The sequence below is a fragment of the Mastigoproctus giganteus genome, chromosome 13 (genome assembly GCF_048544385.1).
Source record: "Mastigoproctus giganteus isolate SK-2022 chromosome 13, ASM4854438v1, whole genome shotgun sequence".
Taxonomy (NCBI): Eukaryota; Metazoa; Arthropoda; class Arachnida; order Uropygi; family Thelyphonidae; genus Mastigoproctus; species Mastigoproctus giganteus.
The window spans coordinates 87219108-87245370 of record NC_143587.1 but is presented as its reverse complement, the minus strand read 5'-3'; the positions used below and the strand labels follow the sequence as shown (position 1 = coordinate 87245370).

The 26263-nt window shown below is 34.3% G+C and overlaps 1 protein-coding gene across 1 annotated transcript in view; it reads left to right on the top strand.

Annotated features, from left to right (window-relative positions):
* LOC150076245 (ataxin-7-like) overlaps window positions 1–26263 on the top strand; it is a 227347-nt gene that overhangs the window by 151816 nt on the left and 49268 nt on the right. Inside the window, exons 9-10 of the mRNA XM_090387296.1 lie at window positions 10831–10958; window positions 23424–24522. Coding sequence (XP_090243422.1) covers window positions 10831–10958; window positions 23424–24522 — 1227 coding nt within the window. The remainder of the gene's footprint in view (window positions 1–10830; window positions 10959–23423; window positions 24523–26263) is intronic.

The following is a 26263-nucleotide window of genomic DNA, read 5'->3' as shown; positions in this document are numbered from 1 at the left end:
GGCTTGGCCTAAAGAAACTGAAGCTGGTGATGCTACGAAAGTCAGTATTAAGCTACGAATGTAAATACACTGCTAAAGTATGCATAACATTAGAGAACATTATAGAAACACATCACTTGTTTTCTTAGTGAGTAAGTGGCTCTGTTCACAAAAGGGAGTTACTGTTTATTTTGCGTCGCGTCATACCCTCTCCATCAAGAAATAAACAAAAACAAACGCAAGATACAGTGTAGGAAGCTAGTTTGTTTTTCTATCATAAGAAAATAAAAAGAAACGGTTTATTTCAAATGTGTATTATTACAACAGTTGAAATATTTTTTATATATTATGTAATTATTAACTATGGATAAAAGGAAAAGTGTATCTGATAGTGCCTCTGGTAAAAAGAAAAGTGATAATGTTAGATGAAAAAATTTAAGTCATAAAAAGATTTGAAGATGGTAATAGTAAAATATAAATTTCTCGACATCTTGGAATGCCTCAATCAACGGTTTGGATGATTTAAGTAAAGCCAGTGCATATATGGAAAAAGGTTAGCTTGCTTCATCGTCAGCATGCACACAAACCACAAGAAATATAAGTGTTACGATGATTGAGATGGAATGTCTTTTAGACATTTGGATAGAAGACTGCAATCCAAAAAGAATTCCAATCTGCACAATGACCATAAAAACAAAAGCCTTCGGAGTATTTTTGCAATGTTAAAGAAAACGTCAACAATAGAAAACTTGGATAGAGCAGTAACTGAAGAAAATATTCAAGCAAATTCTTCAAAAGAAAAAGTGATTGAAGCGGAAGAAAATTTCACTGCCAGTAAAGGCTGGTTTGAATGTTTTAAGAAAAGAAAAGAACAGGACTGCATAATGTTGCATTGACTGGAGAAGTGGCAAGTGCAGATAAAGATGCAGCCACGAAATATCCTGAAATTTTAAAGAAAATTGTTGATGACGGCAGCTACATAGATCAACAAATATTTAATGTTGATTAAACAGGCCTTTTTGGAAACGAATGCCAAAAAAAACCTTTCTAGCAAAAAAAGAAAGGCTCAACCAGGCTATAATGTTTCCAAAGATAGAATAACACTTTTATTGGGAGGCAATGCAGAAGGCGATTTGAAACTAAAACCCATGGTTATCTATAGAAATGAAACTCCCAGATCTTTCGGTAAAGTTTTAATAAACTTTTACTGCAAGCCTACCTGTTGTTTGGCACTCTAATAGAAAAGCTTGGGTCACGAAAGCTTTATTTGAAGAGTGGTTCACTAGCTACTTTTGTCCGAAAGTTAAGGCCTACTGTGAAGAAAATAATCTTTTGCATTCAAAATTTTATTAATTTTAGACAATGCCCTGGGCCATCCACTAGCACTTTCTGATTTGTGTGAAAACGTGAAAGTTATTTTTTTACCTCTAAATACGACAAATCTTTTACAGCCTATGGATCAAGGCATAATCGCTACTTTTAAGGCCTGTTATTTACACAGAACATTTGCGTAAGCAATTGAAGCAACAACTGGAGATGGTGCAGTTTCTTTAGTTGAATTTTGGAGAAATTACAACATCAGGACAGCAATAGACAATATTCATGGGTCATGGTCTGAAGTAACATCCAGCAATATGAGAGCAGTTTGAAAGCATATTTTTCCACATTGCGCAAATGATTTCTGTAGTTTCACTCATTTCAACACTGTTATTGATGAATAGCAAATATTGGAAGAGATCTAGACTTTGATGAAATCAACAACAGTGATGTTCGCAAATTACTGGAATCACATTCAGAACAATTAAGTGATTCTGACCTCCTTAATATTGATGAACAACAAGCATATGACGACGTGGAAATTTGCGAGGAAGAAAATGTTCAAGAAAAGAAGTTAACATTAAAAGAACTTGAAGGAATATTTTGCACAGCTGAAAATTTGAAACAACTAATCATGGATGCAGACCCAGATATCGAGCGCACTATGCAAATTTGCAGGAACATTGAAAAATATGTGTATCTATACAAGCAAATTTATGATGGAAGGAAGGAAGAAAAGTCTGTGCAAAACCAGCCTTTTGAAATATTTTACAAAGAAATAAAGTGAGTTATATATAGTAATTTTTTAATTTCAATAAACTTTTGATTACTGTACTGCAAATATTTAATTATCCTTTGCTTTATATTGCTGTACATTAAATTTCCATAAAAAAAAACATATTTTTAAATTGATTGGTATATTGTAGGTCTTGGAACGAATTAGGCTATTTTTGTATTGATAACTTCGATTAGCACGATTTTGCATAGAGTTCCATTTTCGCAGAACCAATTAATTGCGCTAATCGAGGGATTCCTGTACTTTGTATTTGTCAATGTTAAACTTCAGTGGCACTTTTCAGTCCATCTGGATCCTGTTGCAGTAGCACACTGCCATTAGCAACCCTGCCAACCTTTGTATTGTCTGCAAACTTCGACACTAAGTCTGATATACCTTCGTCAACATCATTGATAAATATACAAAACAAAAGTGGGCCCAACACCGAACCCTGTGGGACTCCACTAATAACATTAGTCCACGAAGAGCAGCATCCATTGATTACCACTCTCTGTCTTCTCCCACTCAACATCCCTTTTATCCATTGTAGCAACTTACCCTTAATACCATTCTGCTCCAATTTGTACAGCAGTCTTCCATGTGCAACAGTATCAAAAGCTTTTCTGAAATACAAGTATATGATATCAAAATCATTTTTGGCATTCAGTTCCTTTGTGACCACATCATAGTATCCAACCAAATTCGTCAGACAAGACCTCCCTTTAACAAACCCATGCCATGTCTTAACTAATACTGTAGTCTTGTCTAGATGATCCTGCAATGCTTCTTTAACCAGTGATTCCATTATTTTCCCCAGAACACAAATTAAACTAACAGGTCTATAGTTACTTGTGTCACCTTTTGAACCTCCTTAATGAATTGGTAATACATTTGCCAAAGATTTCTCGTAATCTGCCTTTGTTTGCCTAATCTCCTTTGTGACTTAATTACAGACTAGCTTATATCTGCCATAGGCTTCTGTGTCACCTGATAATTTATATGGATCCTATGCATTTTTCTTGTCTGCCACAAGTCTCATTAGTTCATTTGAAAACTATTTAGGCCTAAACTTTGAACAATATTTCTTAATTGGTGTGAAAAGTTTAGTAGCTTTCAACATTAATTCCTTGAATGCTTCCCACTTAGAATTTGCTGTTGGTAACATCATTAGTTGGTCCCACTGTACAGAATTTAAAAACTGTCTGAGACCATTATAGTCACTTTTACAGAAGCAAAAACCCTTTCCTTTACGCCTGATGGTAATTATATCTTTAAGCAAATACCACATCAGTACACTGATCACCGCCACCTGGTGGTTCCTTTATCTGCAAATTCCTAATACATGAATGATCACTGCTGATTACCAAATCAACAGTACTCCCTCTCTGGTTGCCTCTCAAACATGCTGCTGCAGAAAACAATCATCCAATAAATCCACAAAAGTCTTGTTAGTGTGCGAGTGACCAACCCACAAATTTCAGTCAATATCTCAGAAGTTAAAATCCCCCATTATAAGAATTCTGATTTATTGACTCACTATTTCTCTGTACAATTGTTCATTGTACTCATTATAGTCATTAGGCCTATAACACACTCCTGCTCTTATTTTTGCTTTCCCAGTGCTTATGTCACACCAAACTGACTCAACATTACACTGTCCATCTATGTCAACTGGATGCACTTCCTTAGATTTTGTTTTTCTTAATTAACGGCATAACCTCTCCTCCCTTTTTATCCTTTCTGTACACATTGTACTCCCCAAATTCCAATTCTGCATTCCTTAATATCTGTGTGACACCACGTCTCTGATATCTCAACAATATCCACCTTTGATGTCTTGACCAGCACTTCAAATTCATCAAATTTATTTACTATACTTCTAGCATTTGTGTACATGCAAGTATACATACACCTATTCTTATTCTTAGTTACCCTAACACAGCCCATGCATTTATTTGTTTCATGATGACTGCCATCAGTCCCTGAAACCCCAGCACCCCTTGCTCCAGGCCAATACATGAATAGTTGCTGGAAATTTGTGATCTGAGAAGGATGTACATCTGGGATTGATTTGCTTAACACTTTTTTGGTGATAACAGAAAAGTTTAGCCTGGATTTGACCGAGTTGGTGTCAGTTACAACGGATGGAGCTGTCAATGAATTCCAAAAAATCGGGATTTGTTGTGCTTCTGTACAAGTTCTTGAAAGATCTTGGCAGCATTGTTTCTAGTACCCCGCTGTCCTTCCAGTGCATACTTCACCAAGAAAGGCTCTCCACACAAATGGTTGGGAATGACACGATGCTTGACTTGATGAAAACAGTAATCGAAATTGTTAATTACTTGTGCAGTAGTAGTACTGTTGTTCATCGGTAGTTTCTGGAATCGCTCAAAGAATTGGATGATTGCGATTTTGAAGATGTCGTTTACTACGCGAATGTTCAATGGCTGAGTGATGGAAAGGTTTTGGAGCAGTTGACTATCGTGTATCTGCAAATTCATGAGTTTCTGACGGGAAAAGAGCAGGTTAAAAAGTTTTCGGGCATTGAGAATGAAGGATGGCAATGTGAGTTAATTTGTGAGTCACTTGAATGGGATGAACACTAAATTTCAGAAAAAAGAAAAACTCATTTGCAACCAGTCTGAAATTATTCAGGAGTTTAAATCAAAAATCAATCTGATACTGTTTCAGATACGAAAAGAGGATTTTACCTACCTTCCACACTTGGAAAGCTATCTGAAAAAAGACCAAAGATATCGATTTTGGACTGGAAAAGCTTCAGCAATATATAGATTGGCTCAGGAATTTGACCAGTGCTTCACTAACTTTGACAGCTTCAACCTGGCATTTCAGTTCTTGAAAGATCTGTTTAGTTTCAGTATTGAAAAGTTATCCGAAAAACTTGTGAATTTGATTAGCGTGAACAAGTGAGAGTTAGTTCAAGACTGATATGCTGCTGTTACATAGCTAGCAATTGAAACCACAAATTTGCAATGAATTTCTGACTGAATTGTGGCAAAACTTGTTTAGAAGATGAACAGTATCCTCCCCAAAAGCCATCATTGCCAAATTGTTTTTGGTGTTCGGGTCTACATGGCTGTGCAAGTCAATGTTTTGTTCTGTGGCTTAGCTGAAGTCCAAGTACCGATCTCGCTTTATTGATATGAATCTAGAAGCTCAACTAAGGATTGCTTTGTGTGTGTGATGAGCCAGTTTCTTGACATGGTGAAAGAAAATGAATGCCAAATCTCTCATTGAAATAAATTTATTTGGCAAAAATATTCTGTGTTCTGTCAAGATAAGGTATTATGTGTATATTTGATTTTAAATGTCATTGGTGTTCTGAAATAAATTTATTTAGGGAACATTTTTTATTAATAGTGTGGTTATTTCCATGGCTGACTGGCCACAGAAATGACCAGAAAAAAATTTGATTGTCTGCCACTGTAGTAGAACAAAGCAGTTGAGACTCATACCACCTGAAACATTATCTAAGTCATCAGAGTACCCCACTGTGCTTTTCAGGGAACTGAGAGACACAGTGCAAAATATGACACTGGAATGAAATCAGCATAAGAACCTTAAGTGTTGGAAGTAAATAACAAAGAAGTGGAATTAGCAGAATTACTAGGGGTCATTATGATATCACAGTTATTAGAAGGTATCACAGAAACTATGAGTGTGCATACCCAGGAGCTATAGAAACAATACTGAAATATTAATTTATTCTGAAAATAACATACAGTACAAGGCGTGGCAATATCTTTTAGAACTACTTTGGAAGAAAGGTTAATTAATAAGAAGCATTGTTCAGTAATGTGGAAAAATTCCAAATCTTCATGTTAATTTTCTGCCACTAAAGCTCATAACAATTGTAAAGCAGCTATTAATTAATCCAAGCTAGATTTTGAACAGGCTAAGAACAGAAAACTTGCTTCTTGTCCAAACGGTAGTCTAGCATTCTGATCCCTTGCGAAAGCTATTGTCCACAACCTTTGCCCATCTATGTTTCCACCTCTGTTAAAACATGATAGTTCTGTTGTCTCCTCAGCTAAAGGTAAAGCTGACTTACTAGTACCCTACTTTTCTTCTAACTACTTTATTGAAAATCTCGGTAAACCAACTCCTACCATTCCCAGTACACACCACTCGATGCCTCCTGTGGTCTTCCATCAAAAAGATGCCAGAAGAAGTTTGAACATTCTTGATTCCAAGAAAGCTCTATGTCCTGGTGGCATTTCTTCAGTTGTTCTCAAAACCTGTGCTCTTGAGCTTACTCCTATTCTTTGTTTTCTTTTAACACTTTCTTATATCACTGGTGTTTTTCCCTGTTTGGAAATTGGCCCTTCTCCAGCCAGTTCCTAAAAAGGATGAAAAATTTCTCCCATCCAGTTTTTGTTCTGTTGCACTTACCTCTACTTTTTCCAAAGTAATGGAGAAATCCATTAACTGCCAACTCCCAAACTGTCTGAAAACCTTCCATCTGATTAATGATCACCAGTATGAATTCTATTAATGTCTTAAAACTGGTAATACATTATATCACCAGCGGATCAATATTTTGTCCATTGATGGATAACATGACTGTCACCCATCTGTGGACGAATTTATTGGAAAAGTTTGGTTAAACTCAAGCAGTTGCTCAACATCTCTAAAGATTTCGATTATGTTTGGCATAAAAGTCTTCTAAACAAGCTAGCATCTTATGGATTGCCGACTGTTTCTTTGCAATTTGGTATCCAGTTTTCTCTCTGACTGCTCACTGTGGCGATGGTAGATGACTTTGTCTTCTAATTTTTCCACTATTGCTGGTGCTCCCTAAGGTTTAGTTCTTTCTCACACTCTTTTCCCCTTGTGTATTAATTATTTCTTCTACTGACTTAGAAATCTTGACCATAGTTTTGCTGACAATAGCATGTTGCATTTCACTTTCCAGTTTGGAAAACCTTGGTGCACACAGCCGGATTCTCTCAAATATCCACCACCATTTCCTTAAATATTGATTTTCAAAAAATTCTCCAATGGGCAGAGATAACTTAGTTAATTTCAATGCTTCTAAAGCTCAGTTCTGTCTGATGCCTCGCAAAAGATGTCTACTGCTCCTATGCTTATCTTTGATGACACTGAGATCTTTAGACAAGATCACATATCTCTATTAGAGGTTATCCCGACTTCTATTCTCTCTTGGCACAAGCACATCACAAATACTGCTTCTGCATCTAAATTTTCTCTTTCACTCTCACTGATTATTTTCTTCTAAACAACTTCTCACTCTGTACAAATCTACCCTACCATGGGGTATTGTTCCTACATCCTGGGGTGGTGCACCAAAACTTCTCTCAGGCTTCTAGACTCCATTCTAAAGATATCAGTCAGGTCAGTTAATGATCCATTTCTTACATTCTCTCTACTCTGTCATAGACATTCTGTTTTTGCTCCATATCTTTTCTATAGATTCTTTCGTGGGCAATGTTCCTCTGAATTGGCTTCTGTAATTCCCCCTTCCAAATGAGTCGAAACACATGCTACAACCACTCAGCATCCATTTATTGTCCAACTTCAAACTCCTGAAACCAACTTTCTTCTTCCTCATTTATTCCTTTAGCTTTTGTTTTCTAGAACAACCATCCTTCATGTATTTCATGAAAATTACAATCTATATAAATTCAAGTCTAATGTCAACAAGTACTTTCTTTCTTCAAACAACGTGCAGTACCAAGTACTATGGATTCTAATGCCGTGTGCGTGCATGTGTATGTGTGGCAATTTTAAAAAAAAATTGAATCCAATTTTTATGTGACTTTCAATCATATAGTAGAAATGAATTGTATTAAAAATGTTGGTAATTTTATTGTAATTACTGCATCATATTAGTTGCATATTTACCATGTTGTAAGTGGGAATGGTGCTGTTGCGGTCATATTCAATGAGTTTGAAAATAATCGGGAGTGGTGTAATGTAGTTCAAACTTCCTCCAACAAATGGTGGTAGAGATTGTCCAGTAGGCCAACAGGTTGCAATTAACAACCAGTTTTGTTAGTAGTGTTAACAATTCATTTCACTATTTTTCAATGAAGCAACAAAAAAATTTATTTTTCTTTAAACTGGGAAAATCTGCGGCAGAAATGTATGAACGACTGAAACTGTTTATGGTGATGAACGTTAAGTTGTACCAGTGTGGTATGAGTGGTTTAAAGATGGACGTGAGGGTTTTCATGATGACCGAAGAAGTGAGTGTTTGTCAACCTCTTAAAATGAGGGCAGAGTTGCAAAGTTGGAAAATTTGACAAGAAATCATAATTTTATCCTCTGAATGATGGCTGATGAGTTGGATATGAATCAGGAGATGATTAAGTTCTGCATGAATAGTTAGGGGAAAGGAAGGAAGGTCTGTGTCAAAACCAGTGCTGCACAGCCTTGTGGGTGAGCAGAAGCAACAAAGCATGTCATCGTGTGAAGACTTCATCCAAACTTGTCAAGACAATTCTAATTTCCTTGACTGTATTGCCACTGGAGAGTGTTGGGTGTTTCAGTAGGACTCAGAGATGAAGCACCAGAGCATGCAGTGGACTTAAATCATCATCAAGCTCCCAAAAGTTTTGTTTACAGAAGTGCAGAATCAAGACGATGCTGATTTTTTTTTTTTTTTTTTGTCAAACGGTGTGATTCACAAAGGATTTGTACCTGAAGGTGATAGGGTCAACACTGCTTTCTACATACAGATGCTTCAAAGACTATTGAAGTGTTTCCCAGGTGAGGCTGAAATTTTGATTGAAAGGCAGCTAGTTCTTGTTGCATGACAATGCCCTGCCTATTTCACACTTGTTGTGAAGACTTACTGCTGAAACATTCCAATTGTACAGATCAACCATTCACCTTTCTCACCTGATCTAACACCAGCTGACTTCTTCCTCTTTCCTAAGGTGAAAAATGTCCTCAAAGGAAAGAGATTTCAGAAAAGTTGAGGATGTAAAGAAAAACGTAACTGCAAAACTGAACACCATCCTTTTGGATGGCTTTGCTGAAAGTTATCCAAAATGTGTTTTCAGAAACTTTTAGAATAGTGTAATAATTGCATTCGATCAGGTGGTGATTACTTTGAATAAAAATAAAATTGTTTTGAGCTCCTTCACTTTGCATTCCTTTTTATTGCACCAGTCTGGGAACTTTATTGTTGCACCATGTGTATGGACAGAGGTGTGCACATTGTGAGATTGAGCCTGTATTGTTATGTTAGCTGCAATAAAACAGTTTCACAAAAGAAAAAAGATTAAAACTATAGTAACTAAAATAAATTATAGTAAAGCTATCTTCCTTATCGGTCAAAGTTATAGATCTGTGGGAGATGAGTATAGAGGCAATATGTCATGAATGTCAAAACAGGTTGTTGGATGACGAGCTGATCAGCAATATGCCACAACATTCGTAGAAAACTTTACTGTGTTTATGGATACAGAAAAAAAAAAAAAAGCATTAGTTCAGTTCTGTCAATGTGCTGTTGAGATTTTTTGCTGATACAGTTGTACTAAGCATTACAACTTCAGATATTTAATACACTCATTGCAAATTGCATGACTTTATGAATAAATTATTTGGTGAATTGTGGACTTAGTTTGGTGGCCAACTGACTGTCTACCATGAATTTCTAAGGCCAAAGAATTGTTTCCTCATGCCATTTGAAAGTTTTCTAGCTCCAAACAGAATTCATCTAAATTATTGGACACTATGTTAAATGTTATATTTAAAATAACTAAATGCACAAGGCATAATACATTAAGAGTTTAATATCTATATAATATCTGTGTGTAGATACACCATAGACAACCCTTAAGAAACTACTTTGTAGTTTCTTAAGAGTTGTTAAAAGTTGTTTCTTAAGAGTTGTCTATGGTGTATCTACACACTGATATTATATAGATATTAAACTCTTAATGTATTATGCCTTGTGCATTTAGTTATTTTAAATATTGTCATATACACCTTTTGGCATCTCTCATATTGTGTGATTATCTTCACAACTGGGTCGTCATATCTGCAATACCAGGGTACCTGCCCACCATTTATAAAACATTTTATAAATATAAATTTTATAAATAAATGTTATTTATTTATTTATTTTAACTTAAATATAATCATATATTTGGAGAACCAATTTATCATCCAGTAGCACTATTCAGAGAACAAATTTCTTGAACCAATTGAAATGAAGCAATTTTATTATTATTATTAGTCATATGGTGCAAGGAAGCCTGAGGCTTATGCTGCACCAGCCAAAAAAAAATTCCCGAGTTATCCTGAGAGAGAGAGTACTCACCAGATGTGAGCCCCTGGAGAGAATAAAGTTTCTGGTACCCTTCTTTATAATATTTAGAGTATTATAAAGAAGGGTACCAGAAACTTTTTAAACTTATTAACTACTTGTAATTTTGACAAAATTTGATATTAATTCTTTTCTCTAAATAACAGTAAGCAATTTTTTATGCTAACACAAAACAAGCATGTCCGTATTATGATTACCTTACCTCTGCTTCTACAAGCTGCACATGAATTTACACTGTGTGTGTGTGTGTGTGTGTGTGTGTGTGTGTGTGTGTGTGTGTGTGTGTGTGTGTGTGTGTGTGTGTGTGTGTGTGTGTAAATTCTGCAACCTAAAGACTATTATTATTAAATAATGATATCTTATGAACAGAAAAGTACTGCACAAAAATTTTGTAATACAGATCAGCTTTAAAACTATATTCATAATGTTTTTATTTTAGCTTTGTACATTTGGATTTCGAACTCTGGGAAATGGCTTATTCCTTCTTGATCGGAGGTGGGATCTTCCAAGGGCAGCGTTTAGGGCAGCAGTGTGTACAGAAAGGGGAAGTCATCCACCACCAGTAAAGTAGGTTATACAAATCATTATTCAAACAACAATTAAGTTTTAAAAAACTAAATTTTAGTTTTTTTTAAACTAAAGCTTTCTTTGGATCAGTAATAAAAGTATTTTCATAATTTATGCATTATCTCATTTTTATTTATTTATTATTTATTATTTTTTTTGTATAATATTAGTTGAAATTGGTTAGAAATAATTTCCAAGTATGAGCTTAAAGTCTGAATGTGCAGTTTTAAAATTACGGGAATAGAAAATAAGAATAATTAACTTAAATTTATAATTGTTAACTTAAATTTATAATTAAATCATTGAATATTTATTAAATATTTAATAATTTTATTAATTTTTTTAAATGTGTCATAAGGCTTCTCAGTAATGTATCACACATTATTGGTAATAATGCAGTTATGGCTTCTCTCTCTTGGCTAGTAACCCAGTGGCTGTTGTTCATGCTCATGTCAGGAAAAAAAAAAAAAAGTTCAGTTCAACGATGATAGCAAGATGTTTATAGACTCCATTTGCCATCTGTTTCACATTGCTGTCCAGCAGTTGGGCTGCAGTGTGGAGCATTTCCTTCTTTAAGAGGTCCAAATCATACTGCCCATCAAAATCAGGGTTGAGATTTTTCTTATGTAGGGTATGGCAATTTGGGACATCTTCTTATTCAAGAGGATAATTTTATTTATCTATCCATTATCTATCAATAAAGTCTGGATGCCCAGACTTTATTGATAGATAATGGTCTATTTCTTATTTGCTTACTATTAATTCAGGTGCAGTTGGTCTCTCCCTCTGTCTCCCCCCCCCATGAGATCTGAATCCTGTTGATCCACTATTATCTACATTTATATTTTAGCTGACATATGAAATTCTCTATATGATTCTCTTATGTCAATTGTTTATGTGGTTTTTGCATTTGAAAATTTTATTACAGAAAATTACTCAAAATTAGGGTTTCTAAATTCCCGACATTTTTTAATCTTCGGGAGCCGGAAATTGCAGTTCTCAAGAATTCCCGAAAATTTTATTTTATTGATTAAATATTTGCTGTCTTTTTTATAAAAATTTTTGTTTTTATTCTAGTCATTAAAAGTAATGAACTGTACATCATGGTGTATAAGTAAAAAACTAAAATTTAAGGAGAATTAGATATTAAAAAATGTGACTCATAGTTTGAATGAAACCAGAAAATTTTATTACATTGATACAGTGTACAGATAGGCAACATTATTCTATACATTTATTCAAAAAACACTAAGTTTGAGATTAGCATAAAAGAAATCCTAAGTAAACACTAATACTGAAACAAAACAAATAATAAGGAAAACTAATATTAGTTTAACATTTACAATTATTGTTAAAATGAAATTTTAAAAAACACAGTGCATTAATTGCTTGGTTGGAAAGTCTAGATCTTTGCTTAGTTACAAATAAGCCTGAAGTATAAATTTTTTTTTTTTCGTTTTTGGTTGAAGTAGGTCTATTTGTTAGAAGTGCATCTAATAAATTTTTTAGATTCAATGTACATATCGCTTCATATAAATTCATCTCACTTCGTAACGATGAAATAGCGTAACGAAAAAAAAATGATTGATTGATTTGGCTCTGCTTTTGCTGTTGAAATGGATATATCTCTCTCTAACTCTGTTTTTAGATTCACTTCTAATTCCCTGGGTTCCAAATTTTCCATTTCTTTGTTCATATTATTTTCTCTTTCAGACTCTTCTGTTGAAGTACACTTTTCTTTGAAAATTCGTTCCATTACCGATTTCACAGGTTGCATAAGTTCATTTTTATTTTCCATAGCAAAAAAAAAAAAAAAAAAATCATTATTTACCTCATTTAAACTGTTTGGATTGCTTAAATATCTAATAAGGGACACTTAAAGACTTTATCTTTACATTTAAAAAGCTGCTGTTTAATCTCCTTTAAAAACTTATTACTTAAAATAGAACTTTGATTTTCTAAATTACAAAAGAGGAATCTAAAAATTCCTTCGCTTGTTAGTAGATTTTCATTATGATTACTTAATGCTTCAACTGTGAGTTGCACAGGTTTTAAGCAGTTTAATATATCTTTGCAATTTTTGGATATTCATCCTTCCATAGATGAGAAAGCTTTAATTCATGTAAAGCAATTTTTATGTGTTGAAATCCTTAAAAATCTCTCACTTTCTAATGAAATGGTTATTTGCAACTATATTTAAATAAAAAGTAAGCATTTTAAAATAAACTACATAGCAGTCTGTATATTACAAAAACAAAAATAGATAATTATAACTCTTAAAAATATTATGCCTAGTTGCATTTAGTCTTACTTAAATATTATCATGTACACCTTTTGGCATCTCTCATATTGTGGGATTATCTTCACAACTGGATTGTCATGTTTGCCATACCAGGATACCTGTCCACCCCACTGATGAAAGGCCAACAAGGCTTGAAACGGTGCCGTCAGGGTGGTGGTCCCCACTGAGAATAATGAACAATAGCTTCTCTATTAATGAAGTGTTACTATTCGAGGTAGTGCAATACATGGTAACTCGTTGTGAAGGATGAGCACAATATGAGATACAGTTGAAATGATGCCCTTTACACTACTATCATAGTTTTTCCTTTAAGAGTTATCTATGGTGTTTTTACACCGATATTATATAGATAATTATAACTCTTAAAAATATTATGCCTAGTTGCATTTAGTCTTACTTAAAAACAAAAATTTTTAAAAAATCTCAATTTTTCGGGAAATGTTTTTGCTTTTCCTGGGAATCGGGAATTTTGAAGTTAGGATTTTTTTCCGGGAATTGTTGGGAAGAAACCCTACTCAAAATGCAATATATTTCTAAGCCACTATTGTTCCTTGACCAATTTATATGCATTTTAATATGGATTATTGGAAATATGTCTACAATGAAATTTTAAATCGGAATTGGGTCCCCACAACTTATGAATTGCTTGTCTAATTCAAAAAAGCTGCTGAAACCCTACAGGCAAACATTTGTATAATGAAATTTTGCTAGTGTATTGCATATGGTATTATTGTACAGTATGTGGTATTTAAATTTCACATTTCCATTCACTTCCCCAAGAACTACATGTGGAAATATGGAGAATTTGCATAACTTTACCTTGTTATCTGTTACAAGTGCACATATAATACATTTTGTTTACACTGTGGGAGGCTAAAACATGAATCACTAACAATACAAAATGCATGATTTTCCAATGCACATAATGTGCACCTCAAGTTCAAGTGTCTGCACAAAAATGTAAATTTGAGAGAGAATGATAAATGTGCTTCAGAGAAAAAAATTATTTCCCATTGGAGGGTTCGAAAAAAAATTAACAATTCTTAAGGAATTCACAACAAGGAATGAGAAATCTTTTTCAGTTTCACATATGTAATAACAAAGATTGCCAAGTTCTGTTTTTACTACCATAATTGTCATGCAGCTTGAAGTATATGAGTCATACATTAAAACACACAGTGTTGTTTATTATGCTTAATTGTACACATCTTCGAGAGAGAGAGAGAGAGAGAGAATCCATATTTTGTAATATTATTGGTCGTAGAGCACTTGTGTAAACCAGTGAATGAACCCCTACTCGAAATGCAATATGAAATGTAATATATGTTTGACTTTACTTTAGAGCAGGAGAGAGAGAGAGAGAGAGAGAGAGAGAGAGAGAGAGAGAGAGAGAGAGAGAGAGAGAGAGAGAGAGAGATTTAATTCCAAAACTTAATACTCAGGTAAAATTGCAATTGTAATCTGACATATTTTTTCAGCTGTTCTAAAGATGACATAACTTGCATAGTTACAGCAGTTCACACTTAGTTACAAAGCTTACTGAAAATAATAACCCCAAAATGTTGCTATTGCTCTCTCTATCTAACAGTATTTGTTTTAATGTACAACTTGTGTAACATTAAATAGCATAACTTATGGTGGTAAAAACAATCTTGTTATTACATGTGGTGCAAGAAATTTACTACTGAATTTTTCCATAGCACAGTTGCTCTCTTTCTCACATTGATTAAATTAACATGCCAATTGGTTCACAAATGTCCACCACAGCTAAAACTAAAATATTAATATTTTAAATGAGAATTATGAAAATTCTCTTAATACCAACGTGTTTGGAACTTATATGCATACTTTGAGTTAACCAGGTTTTACTATATTTGCTATAGTTTTTGTTTTAAAAATCAGTAAGATGACTTGTACTTCTCATACTAATCAAGCATAGTAATTTTTATAAGAGACTTCATTCCATAAATATTTCTAACTAGTTTATTCAGCAAACCTAAATCTATTTCAGAAGACTAGTAGTCTTATTTCACAGGACTGCCATCAGTATCACAGATGCTGATTTCATTTCTGATAATATGAGGACAAATCAAAAAGCAAGCTTTTCACTGTTTTATTTTTAAAAGAAATTATGTTACAAAGAGACAGTTTGTTTCTTAATATAATCGCCATGAATATTTTTCCCAACATTTGATGAGATTTCCAAAATCCCTCTTGCAAGAATGTTTCATGGCATTGATTATACTATTATATTGCTAATGTCACTTAAGGCAAGGATGCAGATGGAAATCTGAGGTTCTAAATATTAGCTTGCTGAGATGTGTGTAGAAAGTGTTCTATTCAGCGTGTTTTCTGGCTGATTTGCTTGTTAGTTGTGCTGATTGAGGTTGTTTTCTTATTATGGCATTTCTTAATATATTGTCTAGCTCAACCACTAGTTAATATAGATAATATATTTAAACATTAAAATGGTATCCATGTTCTGAAAAATCAATCAAACTTTTTTTTCCCTTGCACCTTAAGAAGACATACTTTTGTACCACATCACTTCTCCAGCGTGTGCGTGCGTGTCTTTTGATGCAGGAGAGGAAAGTGTACCCAGGTTTCATCTTTTGTAACATTTCAGCCTAGAAAGTTTGTTTAAGAATAACAGTAAAGGTTTTCCATAGAAAACTCACATGCTATCTCCTTTTACTTCTTTGTCAGTATCTTTAAAACCCACATGCATGACACTTTATAGAAATGGATGATATCCCAAGCATGAGCAACCAGTCTGCTCTTCATCCCCGTAAGTTTCTTCCTCCTTCCTTTAATGATCAATACCACTTATGAACATATTTTGCAGATATTACTGCTTCATCATATTGCACTGCTTTAGTGTACATATCTGTGTGATTGACAATTTGGGAAGATGTGTGTGGAGGACACATATTCCCTTATGGTAGACTCCATAAGGAGACATAAGACTCCATAATACAACTTTTGCATTTAAGCAAAAGTTGTATTATGGAAACCAATTAACCACTACCTTTGAAGGTAGTGGTTAATTGGTTTCCATTTTTAACCCATCATCAGAAACTATATATGTCAAATAGAGTTAAATTTTGTGGTAAACAACAAGGATATCCCATTCAAGGTTGAAAATGAAATTAAACTTAATAATCATCCAAATAAAAGTAAACTAGTACAACTGATTAATGTACTGTTGTTAATTAGAATATAGAGTGTAGTAGTAATTTGCCATGTTGTTTTGTTAATTTTGTTTTTGTGATTGCACATTTTCCTTCTGTTTAGTTAAATATAGTTGCAAATTTAAAAAAAAATTTTTAGTACAGGCAGTTCTCGCTTTATTGAGTTCCTGGGTTTACGAGTTTTTTTTTTTTTTTTTTTTTTTTCAAGTATCAGGTATCAACAAAATTGAAAATATGAACATTCATTGCAAAAAATGAATGTTAAACATTCATAAATACTACATTTCAAACCATGCACTTAGCTATGCAATACAGTGTACCCCGCTTTATGATATTAATCTGTTACCATTGTATTGTGAACCCAACAACACATTGTTTTTTGGTAATTCATTCCACGACCTCGAAGTTCCAATTTTTGCTATATAACTCCCTAAAAGGTTGTTTTTATAGTGTAAATTGTATTACTTATCAATTCAAATCATTAAACGCACTACACTGTTATCGTTATTATATGTTATAAGAACCAATTTTGAACGGCTTTGTGATATTTTTCTAAAGCACATTTCTGGAAGTCAGGACCATAAAACAAAAACAATTTGCACTTTCCGGTTTATTGGGCTTTTCTGTTATAGCATTTGTGAATATACCGATAGCTGGAATTGTGTGAGTTTTTACGTTATTATGGTGAAATGTGTTTGCCCTCTACTGAAATCTTCAATCATATAAAAAACATAAATAAATTTTCAGAATCTTCTCTTCATTCATTCTTTTTTTTTTTTTTTTTTTTTTTTTCAATCTTCGTAAACTTGTTACTCCACGCAAATCGTGTTAAAAAATGCTTATGCATGCTATTGAAATTTATAAAGAAAAGAGAAGATTATCTTGGAAATAAACTCCTCTTGAAGCATTTCTGAAGAAGACAACTCCTTGTGCAACAAACCAACGAGTGCCGAGCCAATAATGAGTGATCAACGAGCTTGCATTTAGTCGATGATGATGAAGAATAAACATTCTTTAACATTTGTAAGTCATAAATAAATCTCTATTATTATAATTTGCTTGATTTTACAGGCTACGTTTTCCTTTCTTTGGATAAATCAATCATTGTTTAAACATAAACTAATAAGCTAACTAATTTCATTGTTGATAACGTAACCCCTATTTTTAACATTGTCTATGGGAAATAAATTCCCGCTTTACGAGTGCACGCTAGGAACGGATTAACTCATAAAGTCGAGAACTACCTGTATTTTGGTTTATAAAACTGACAAGGGTGTTAAAGTTTCAATTTTAAATAGTGTAACAATGAACAAAAAATTTTTGTAGAAATGTTTGCAAAATTTTGTTTTGTTGGTATTTTTAATGTTTTTTAAGAGAATGAATTAATTTAATTATGTATTAAAATGTGATGAAAATGTACTTCAGTTGTGTGAATGTTTTGTAAAATGTTTTTGTTATTGCATAATTAAGTTTAAGAGAATAAACATTTCACATTGTTTCTATGAAATAATATCCATCTTTTTGTCATCAATAAACAGCATTCTGGAAGCTTATTTTTTTTTTTGAGAGGGAAAAAAAAAAAAAAAAAAAAGCATTGCTCAGCTTCTTGATTTTCTACATAATTCCATATGATGTGCCAAACAAAACATTTAAATAACCTCTTAATTCAGCATCCATTCTTCCTCTAAATATCTGCTTTCTCTTTTGAAATGCAGTCTTATCTCTTGTAATTCTAGTTCTAATTTTCTGTTTACTTCTCCCATCCTTGTTAGTAGACTAATGAGATGTCTGTATTTGTCCACTTGTAATATTTTTCTTGTCATCCATTTTAATAGTTATTTTCTTTTTACCCTTTCCAACCATCATAACTCTGGTCTTATCAGAATTTTTTCTAACTTCATAATTTTCACACTTTCCTTAAGTCTTCCTAAAATCTGTAACCTCTTTCTTCTGTATTTGATATCATATGCAGATATCTATTCTGAGCCTTTCTTTAAATTCCAGCCTAGGATTTTATACTTTGTATAAGTCTACCTTAAAATTTGAGACACTCTTTGAGTGCTTCAGTATTTGCCTTATACTCTGAAATATACAGTGTTTTATTATTCAACTCTGTATTTATTTCAATCAAAATTCTTAATTCTATCAAGTCCCTCATTTATTCTCCTTTTCCAAATCCATATTGTTCCTGTCTTATCGTTTTATCCATTCTTTCCCTCACAATTTTCAGCATTACTTTTGATGCATGTGATGTTGAGCTAATTGTTCTGAAATTCTTATATTTGATTGCATTTTTTTTCCCTTTTCTATTGGAATCATAATAGTAATCATAAAATCCTCTGGCTGTTTTCTCTTCTCATAACTGACCACCAAATACGGAGGATGCGGAAAGGTCAGGGAATAAACATTCCCTGACCTTTCCGCTTAAAGAATGTTAAAGTTAAAGAATGTTTATTCTTCATCATCATCGACTAAATGCAAGCTCATTGACCACTGCATATCCCCATAGCAATATGGCCTTAGTTGCTAATGCTCCTAAAAACCAAATAACAAAACAAACAAAACAAAACAATCTTCTCATAACTGTATACATGTTTTTTTAGTTCTCTTATTCATGCATTTCCCATTGGTTCAAGTATTTCTATCCTATCAATTGGTATTCTATTCAAGCTGTCTTTCCCTTTTTCATTTCCCTTAATTCAGTTCTAAGCTGTTTCAGTTATTGTTGGACCTAATTTATTTTAATTCACCCTGTATCCATCCCCAGTTCAGTTCAGAACTTCAACCTTATCCCCTCTTCCATCTCTTCTATATAAATCCTCTATATATTCAGTCTATTTATGTATTTCATTCTTATCTTTTAATAATTCTCCATCTCCATCCTAAGTTTTCACTATGTCTTGGAATGGTGTCTGAGAAGAAAAATTTCCTTGCCAGACACCATTGACCTCAGACATTTGCTCCTATTAGTTAAAATGTGGCATAACAGCTGAAACTTTATGGTAAATAATCTATTTTTATGAACTCTGCTTTACATATTTTAAAAGAGTTAACTTAGTTAATTTTTATATAACAAGATGTAGTGTATTTAAAAATCATTAACTCTGTGTGATGTATTAATAATACCTTCATAATTTTTCCATATTCTCTATTTCCCTGTACTTCTCCCTTTACTATTCCTGTCTTGCTTCATCTCTTCTCCTTTTCAGCCTGTTATTCTGTTCTCTGTATTTCCTTTTTCCCTTAGCATTATATGCTAAGGGAAAAAGAGGCATATAATGCAAGAAAGCAAGCTTATATAGCATCAGCCAAAAAAAAAAAAAAAACCCTTCCCATTCACTCCAAATGTTTGTCTAGTTCTGCTTTGAACTTATTTAAGTTGCTGACCTCCACTACAACAAATGGAAGTTTGATCCAACTATCAACCACCCACTGGCTAAAGGCAAATTTATGCCCCCTCAGGTGAGTAATCTGAGCAAGAGGAAGAATCCCATTAGCATTGAGCTTGCTCAATCCATTCAAGGCCTTAACACCTAAATTAGATCAGCTTGCAGGTACCTAGTCTCTAGAAGCTGCAATTTTCAGAACTTAAGCCTTTCTTGGTAACACCAACCCTCTGTTCCACTCACCAATCTCGTTGCCCTCTTCTGTACTCGTTCCAGCAACTCTATATCTTTCCTAAAATTAGGCCTCCAGACCTATACAGTACTCAAGGTGTGGCCTGACCATTGCCTTATACAAGGGGACAATCACCCCCTTATCCCTGCCTGTGGCGCCTCCGTAGCCAGGTGGGCAGGAGCGGCAGTGCATAGCACATGCTTCTTGATTAGACCGGGGTTCGAGCCCATGACCACCAAATACAGAGGATGCAGAAAGGTCAGGGAATGACCACCGCATATCCCTGGAGCAATATGGCTTTAGTTGCTAATGCTTCTAAAAACCCAATAACAACCTTATCCCTGCTAGCAAATTTCCTGTATATTATTGACAAGACACCATGAGCTACTCTTGCTGCCTTTTTGCACTGCTCAGAAAATGTCATATCTCACTGCACAATTACACCTAGGTCCTTTTCATTCTCTACTACCCTTAGTGTAGTACCATCCAATTGATATGTTACTCTGGGGTTACTGCCACCCATATGCAGTACTTTACATTTGTCAATGTTAAACTTCGGTTGCCACCTCTCAGCCCATCTGCTCAGCTTTTCCAGATCCTGTTGCAGTAGCATACCATCATTACTGTCATTAACAACCCTGCCAACCTTAGTATCTTCTCCAAACTTAGACATTAACCCTGATATACCTTCATCAATATCATTGATAAATTCCAAAAACAACAACTGAACCCTGGGGACTCCACTAATAACATTAGTCCATGAAGAGCAGCGTCCATTAATAACCACTCTGTCTTCTTCCACTCAACCATCCTTTTATCTATTGTAGCAACTTGCACTTAATGCCATACTGCTCCAATTTGTACAGTAGTCCTCCATGTGTCACAGTATCAAAAGCTTTCCTAAAATCCAAGTACGTGATATCAAAATTATTCTTTGCATCCAGTTCCTTTGTGACCACATCATAATATCCAATCAAATTTTTCAGACAAGACTTTCCCTTTACAAACCCATGCTGTGTCTGAACTATAACTGCAGTCTTGTCTAGATGATCCTGCATCGCTTCCTTAACCAGTGGATCCATTATTTTCCCTGCAACAGAAGTTAGACTAACAGGTCTGTAATTACTCATGTTTGCACATCTCTACCCCATGGGGAACTCCCCTGAGTCCAAGGAAGTTTTCATAATTATGGCTAAGGGTTTGCTTGCCTCCTTCAATATAACTGGATAGATTCCATCCATCCCAGTTGCCTTCCTTATGTTTAACTTCAACAATTTCTTCTCCACTTTGCTCTCAATTATTAGAAAATCACTTAGCTCCCTGTTAGAGTATGTAAACTGAATATGCAAAATACTCATTCAGTTTATCAGCTACCTGAGCATGATCATCAATAGTCAAACCATCTATGTTAAGTAGGCCAATCTGATTCATCACTTTCCTTGTAGAGTTTACTTAAGTACAGAAGTCTTTGCTGTTTTTCTTTGCATCCTTTGCCGAAGATTTCTTGTAATTTGCCTTCACCTGCCTAACCTCCTTTGTGACTTGTTTACAGACAAGCTTATATCTGCCATAGACTTCTGTATCGCCTGATAATTTTTATACATCCCATGCATTTCTCTTCTCTGCCACGGGTGTCATTAATTCATCTGACATCCATTTAGGCCTAAGCTCGAACAATATTTTTTAGTTGGTATGAAAAGCCTAGTATCTGCTAAGATTAAGTCCCTGAAGTCATCCCTTTTAGAATTCACTGTTGGTAACATCATCAATTGATCCCACTGTATAGAATTTAAGAACTCGCAGAGACCACTGTAGTCACCTTTACAAAAGCAAAAACACTTCCCCTTACCCCTGATGGTAGTTACATCTTTAAGTAAATCTCACATCAGTACTGTTGTCACTGCTTCCTAGTGGTTCCTTTATCTGCAGATTCTTAATGCATGAAGAATCTCTGCTGATAATCAGATCAAGGGTATTACTCCCTGTGGTTGCCTCTCAAACATGTTGCTTGTAGAAAACAGTCATCCAATAAATCCACAAAAGTCTTGCTAGTGTGTGATTGACCAACCCACAAGTTCCAGTCAATATCTGGAAAGTTAAAATCTACTATTATAAGACATTCTGATTTATTGGCCCACTGTGTTTCTTTGCAGACTTGCTCATTATACTAATCAGATTCATTAGGTCTATAAAACACACCTCTCATTTTCCCTTTCCCTGTGCTTATGTCACACCAAACTGACTCAACATTGCATTGTCCACCAATGTCAGTTGGATGCACTTCTTTAGATTTTGTGTTTCTTAACTAACAGCTTTTGATGTCTTGACCAGCACTTGAAATTCATCAAATTTAGATACTATACTCCTAGCATTGGTGTACATACAAATATACATACACCTATTCTTCCTCCACATGGAATAATAAGGACATGGAGGGAAGTTTTCTTGCTGTAGTTCCCTTTTTCCTATATTACTGCTTTCTTGCTGACCTAAATAATCATTTTAAAGAAAATTTCAGTTTATTTCTTATCCACATCTTTACTTTCAACCTTACCTTTTAATTTTTCTTGCAGAATTTTCTTATCTTTGTCACTCATTCTTTCCATATCCCATTTGTTACCTTTTTTGTCCTCTCAGTGCTCTTTAACTTTACCCTTGCATTTGTAATCACTGTATTGTGATTGTTATCAATATCTTGAATAAATATGTGAATTTGTCACATTATTCCTGTACCTTTCTGTTTCCATTTTATAATCCATTTGGTATCTTCCTACATCCCTGGCATTTTTCAAGAGAACTGCTTTTTATTATTTTTAAACAGTATACTCCCAAATTTGTCCATTGTCTCCCATTCTGCCCTCCTAATCCATAGTCTCTAACACTTTATTTATTATACTAATAGAGCTCCATGGTAGCTAGAAGATTTTACAGCTTCATTTGTAACTGATTTTGGCAGCCAGTATACTAATGTCACAGTTATCAAGGATTTGTGCATGTTTACATGTGTACACATTACCCCAAAGCTACAGCTGTCCCTTCCCTTTCATACCACATTCCAGTCTCCCATTATTTGGCTTGATCTGCTACATTTTCTCAATTTCAAAATGTTCAAGATTTAAAAAAAAAAAGTATTTTGTTATTCAATTAAACTAGATAATCTGTTGTATAGTTTAAAAAGTTTTCTATTCATTGATTACTTTTTAAAATTTTAGTATGCTTGAATTTTTTTTTTTAAGACTTGGGAAATTAAAAATTTATTTAAAATAAAATGAAAGTTGTTTAATTTTAGAAACAATAATAAAATCCACTGCATGAACTGTTTTGTAAGAAAAGTATAATTTCTGTTTAAAATAGGAAGCTGTGTGTGGAGTCTCGGCTACCTCCAGTTCCAGAGCCACAAGACCCAAGTGATCCATACAGCTTTACTTGCCATGAAACTAGTGCTGCATCCAACCAACTTTGTCGTCCTGTGGCCTTTGCTTCAGGTAGCCAGAAGACAACAATACCTATACTTCCACCCCGATCTCTTCCTCCACCTGTGTCCAGTAAGCCATCTTCACTTTCTAAACCTTCTACTCAAGCCTTTGGACAAAAGCCTCAGAAACCAAAGACTACTGTGAATAGGCCAGGAAAGGCCAAAGACAGTACTGTTCGTCAGATCATACCTGAAAGTGGGAATCAGTCTAAGAAAAAGAGAACTAGTGTATCCAATGGTGTTACAGTTGCATCATCTCAAGGGTCCAAAGCCGCAATGGCTGTTCCACTTTCCTTTCCATTTGCATTAAGTGACCAGCTAGGAGCACTGTCAAGGTTGAACATGTCATCTCCCATAGTGACAAACAGGACTAGTGTATCTCCTGCCATTGTGTGTACTCAGCCCTCATCGAAAAGTCAAACAGTCCAGTCTGGTGGTGCTGCCAAGGAGAGTAGTATTTTGATGCCAGGTGTTGATGTGTTAAATGGAAGGCTACCAGTAACTAATGCTCTTATTCATTCAGTGACAGTGAGCAAACCTTCTGGTGGTGCAGCAACCCTAGTAGCAACTCCAGGTGGTGGATTAGGGATAACTCTGGGTGCAGCTGGCTTTGTAAGTCAGTTATCTCAACTTCAACAGAAGTTATCAAGTGCATTAAGTGGAGAAAGGACGTCAAATGCCAAGACCAGTACCAGTAAGAGTACTAGATCTCCTACACGTAATGCAAGCCATTGCATTACAAGTGGTAAAAGTGCAACATGGAGTAGTGCCAAAACTAAAAGTCGTAAACCTATTAAATCCAAACCCAGTCCAAATGATATGAATCATGTGATTAGCTATCAGTCACCGATTGTAGATGGTGCTAATGAAGGAAGTGTGGCAACTGCCATCTCAAGGTCTACAAATAGAATGGCCAGTTATACATTACCACGGACCAGACCTAGCCCCTCATCAACTCCAAGTCCTGTGCCTCGCTCAGTAAGCCTTGTTATTTATGTCACTTATCATGATTCTTAATTCTAGACTATTTTTAATTTGTTTTTACACTTTAGTCTTAATTAAAAGATTGTAGTTCTCTGGAATTCCAATTCTGACTTAAAATTATGATATCAAATCCATACTTAATTTAACAAGATATCTGTATAATGCCTCAACAAATTGTCTTTTATGAGAATTTTATTAAAATAATTACATGATTATTTTGAAAGCAGTTAATGTATGTAACTATCTTCACTAGAAAATATACACCATACATTATGAGCCCCCCCTTCCCAGCCAAGATTTTTTTTATCAGCACTGAAAACACAAAACAGTAGGAAAAGGAAGTGACCAGTTAAGCAAATGCTTATGGATATTTGACTAAAAATAATTGACAGTTCAACATTCGCTGTAGTGAGGTGTGTGCTGATAGTTGTGTGAAGGGCTTGCTCTCATGCTCCCTCTCTCGTGATTATTTTGGTCATTGTGCAGCAGAAAAGCCGAAAACAACCATTAGCATGCCAGTATGCATTGAGAGAAAATTTAATGAGTGATATTTAAATAATAAATGTCAGATATTGGTATGGCAGTTCATGCCACATTACTTCTGTTGTGTGTAAAGGATTTGTGTATTGCCTTTATACTAAAAATATTAATGCCTTAATTGTTCCCGTGATGTGATGAAAAATACTGGGATCTGTCAGAGCTGTGATTCATGCATGGGAGTGATTCATGCATGGGACGTCCTTGGGAGTTTTTTTTTTTTTTTTTGTGTTAAGTATTTTAGCACTTGGAAGTGTATAAATTTGGATTTCCTGGAAGAAGAAGATTTTACTTCTACTATTAACTTGCTTTTGTCTCCTTAGGGATCTTCTGAGGATCTTGTGTGAGATTGGCTTGGCTTTGTTATTATTTTCCATGCATCTGTTAGGTAAAATAGGACTTCTGAGGTAATAAAAAAGCTTATTTCTCTCCAGAAATAAGTATTTCTCATTTTAATGCTTTTGTATAAAGTGCAGTTGTTGGATAACATAATTTTTGTGCGTAAAAATTGCCAAAAAAAAACTTCAAAAAGAATTCACAATATTTTGTATTGTTTTTGCATATCTGCATTGCTTAATTCATTAAAAAATGTAGGGCAGTATGGTTTCATGCCAAAATGTTTGATATGATATGTCATTATGGACATAGAAACTCTATATTCTTATGCCCGTTTCTAAAATTTCTTCTGTGAATAGTTCATAGATGCACATTATTCAGCTTGTGTTGGTGATATTCCTGACCTATGTCTGTTCTTAATGAAACTAGTTTCGTATGGCTTCTTTTCGTGATGTAAAACAGCTTCTGCTAACTGGATCCAACACATTTAGATAAACATATAAATAATACCTATAATTTGTCACAAATTAATTTTGTGACAAATTATAGTGTGACAAATTAAGATAACATTGTGATAGAAACAAATTTAAATACATCAAGATGATACTTAGGAATTTTAAAAGTTGTGGGGCAGAAAGGATAGAAATGAGCACTTTAGAGATAACCGAGATAACCTAATCTTCGTAAAACCTTCTGTTTGTGATGAAGCAAGGAAGCTCCCTTTTGGAGCATTGTTACCATGGGCATTGAAAAAATCCAACTATCTTTCAAAGTTGATATAGTTTGAGCCTCACCATAAGAGGTATTCTCCCCTCCACTGAAAAACAAGAACTGGGTTATGAATTAAACACATCATCACTGT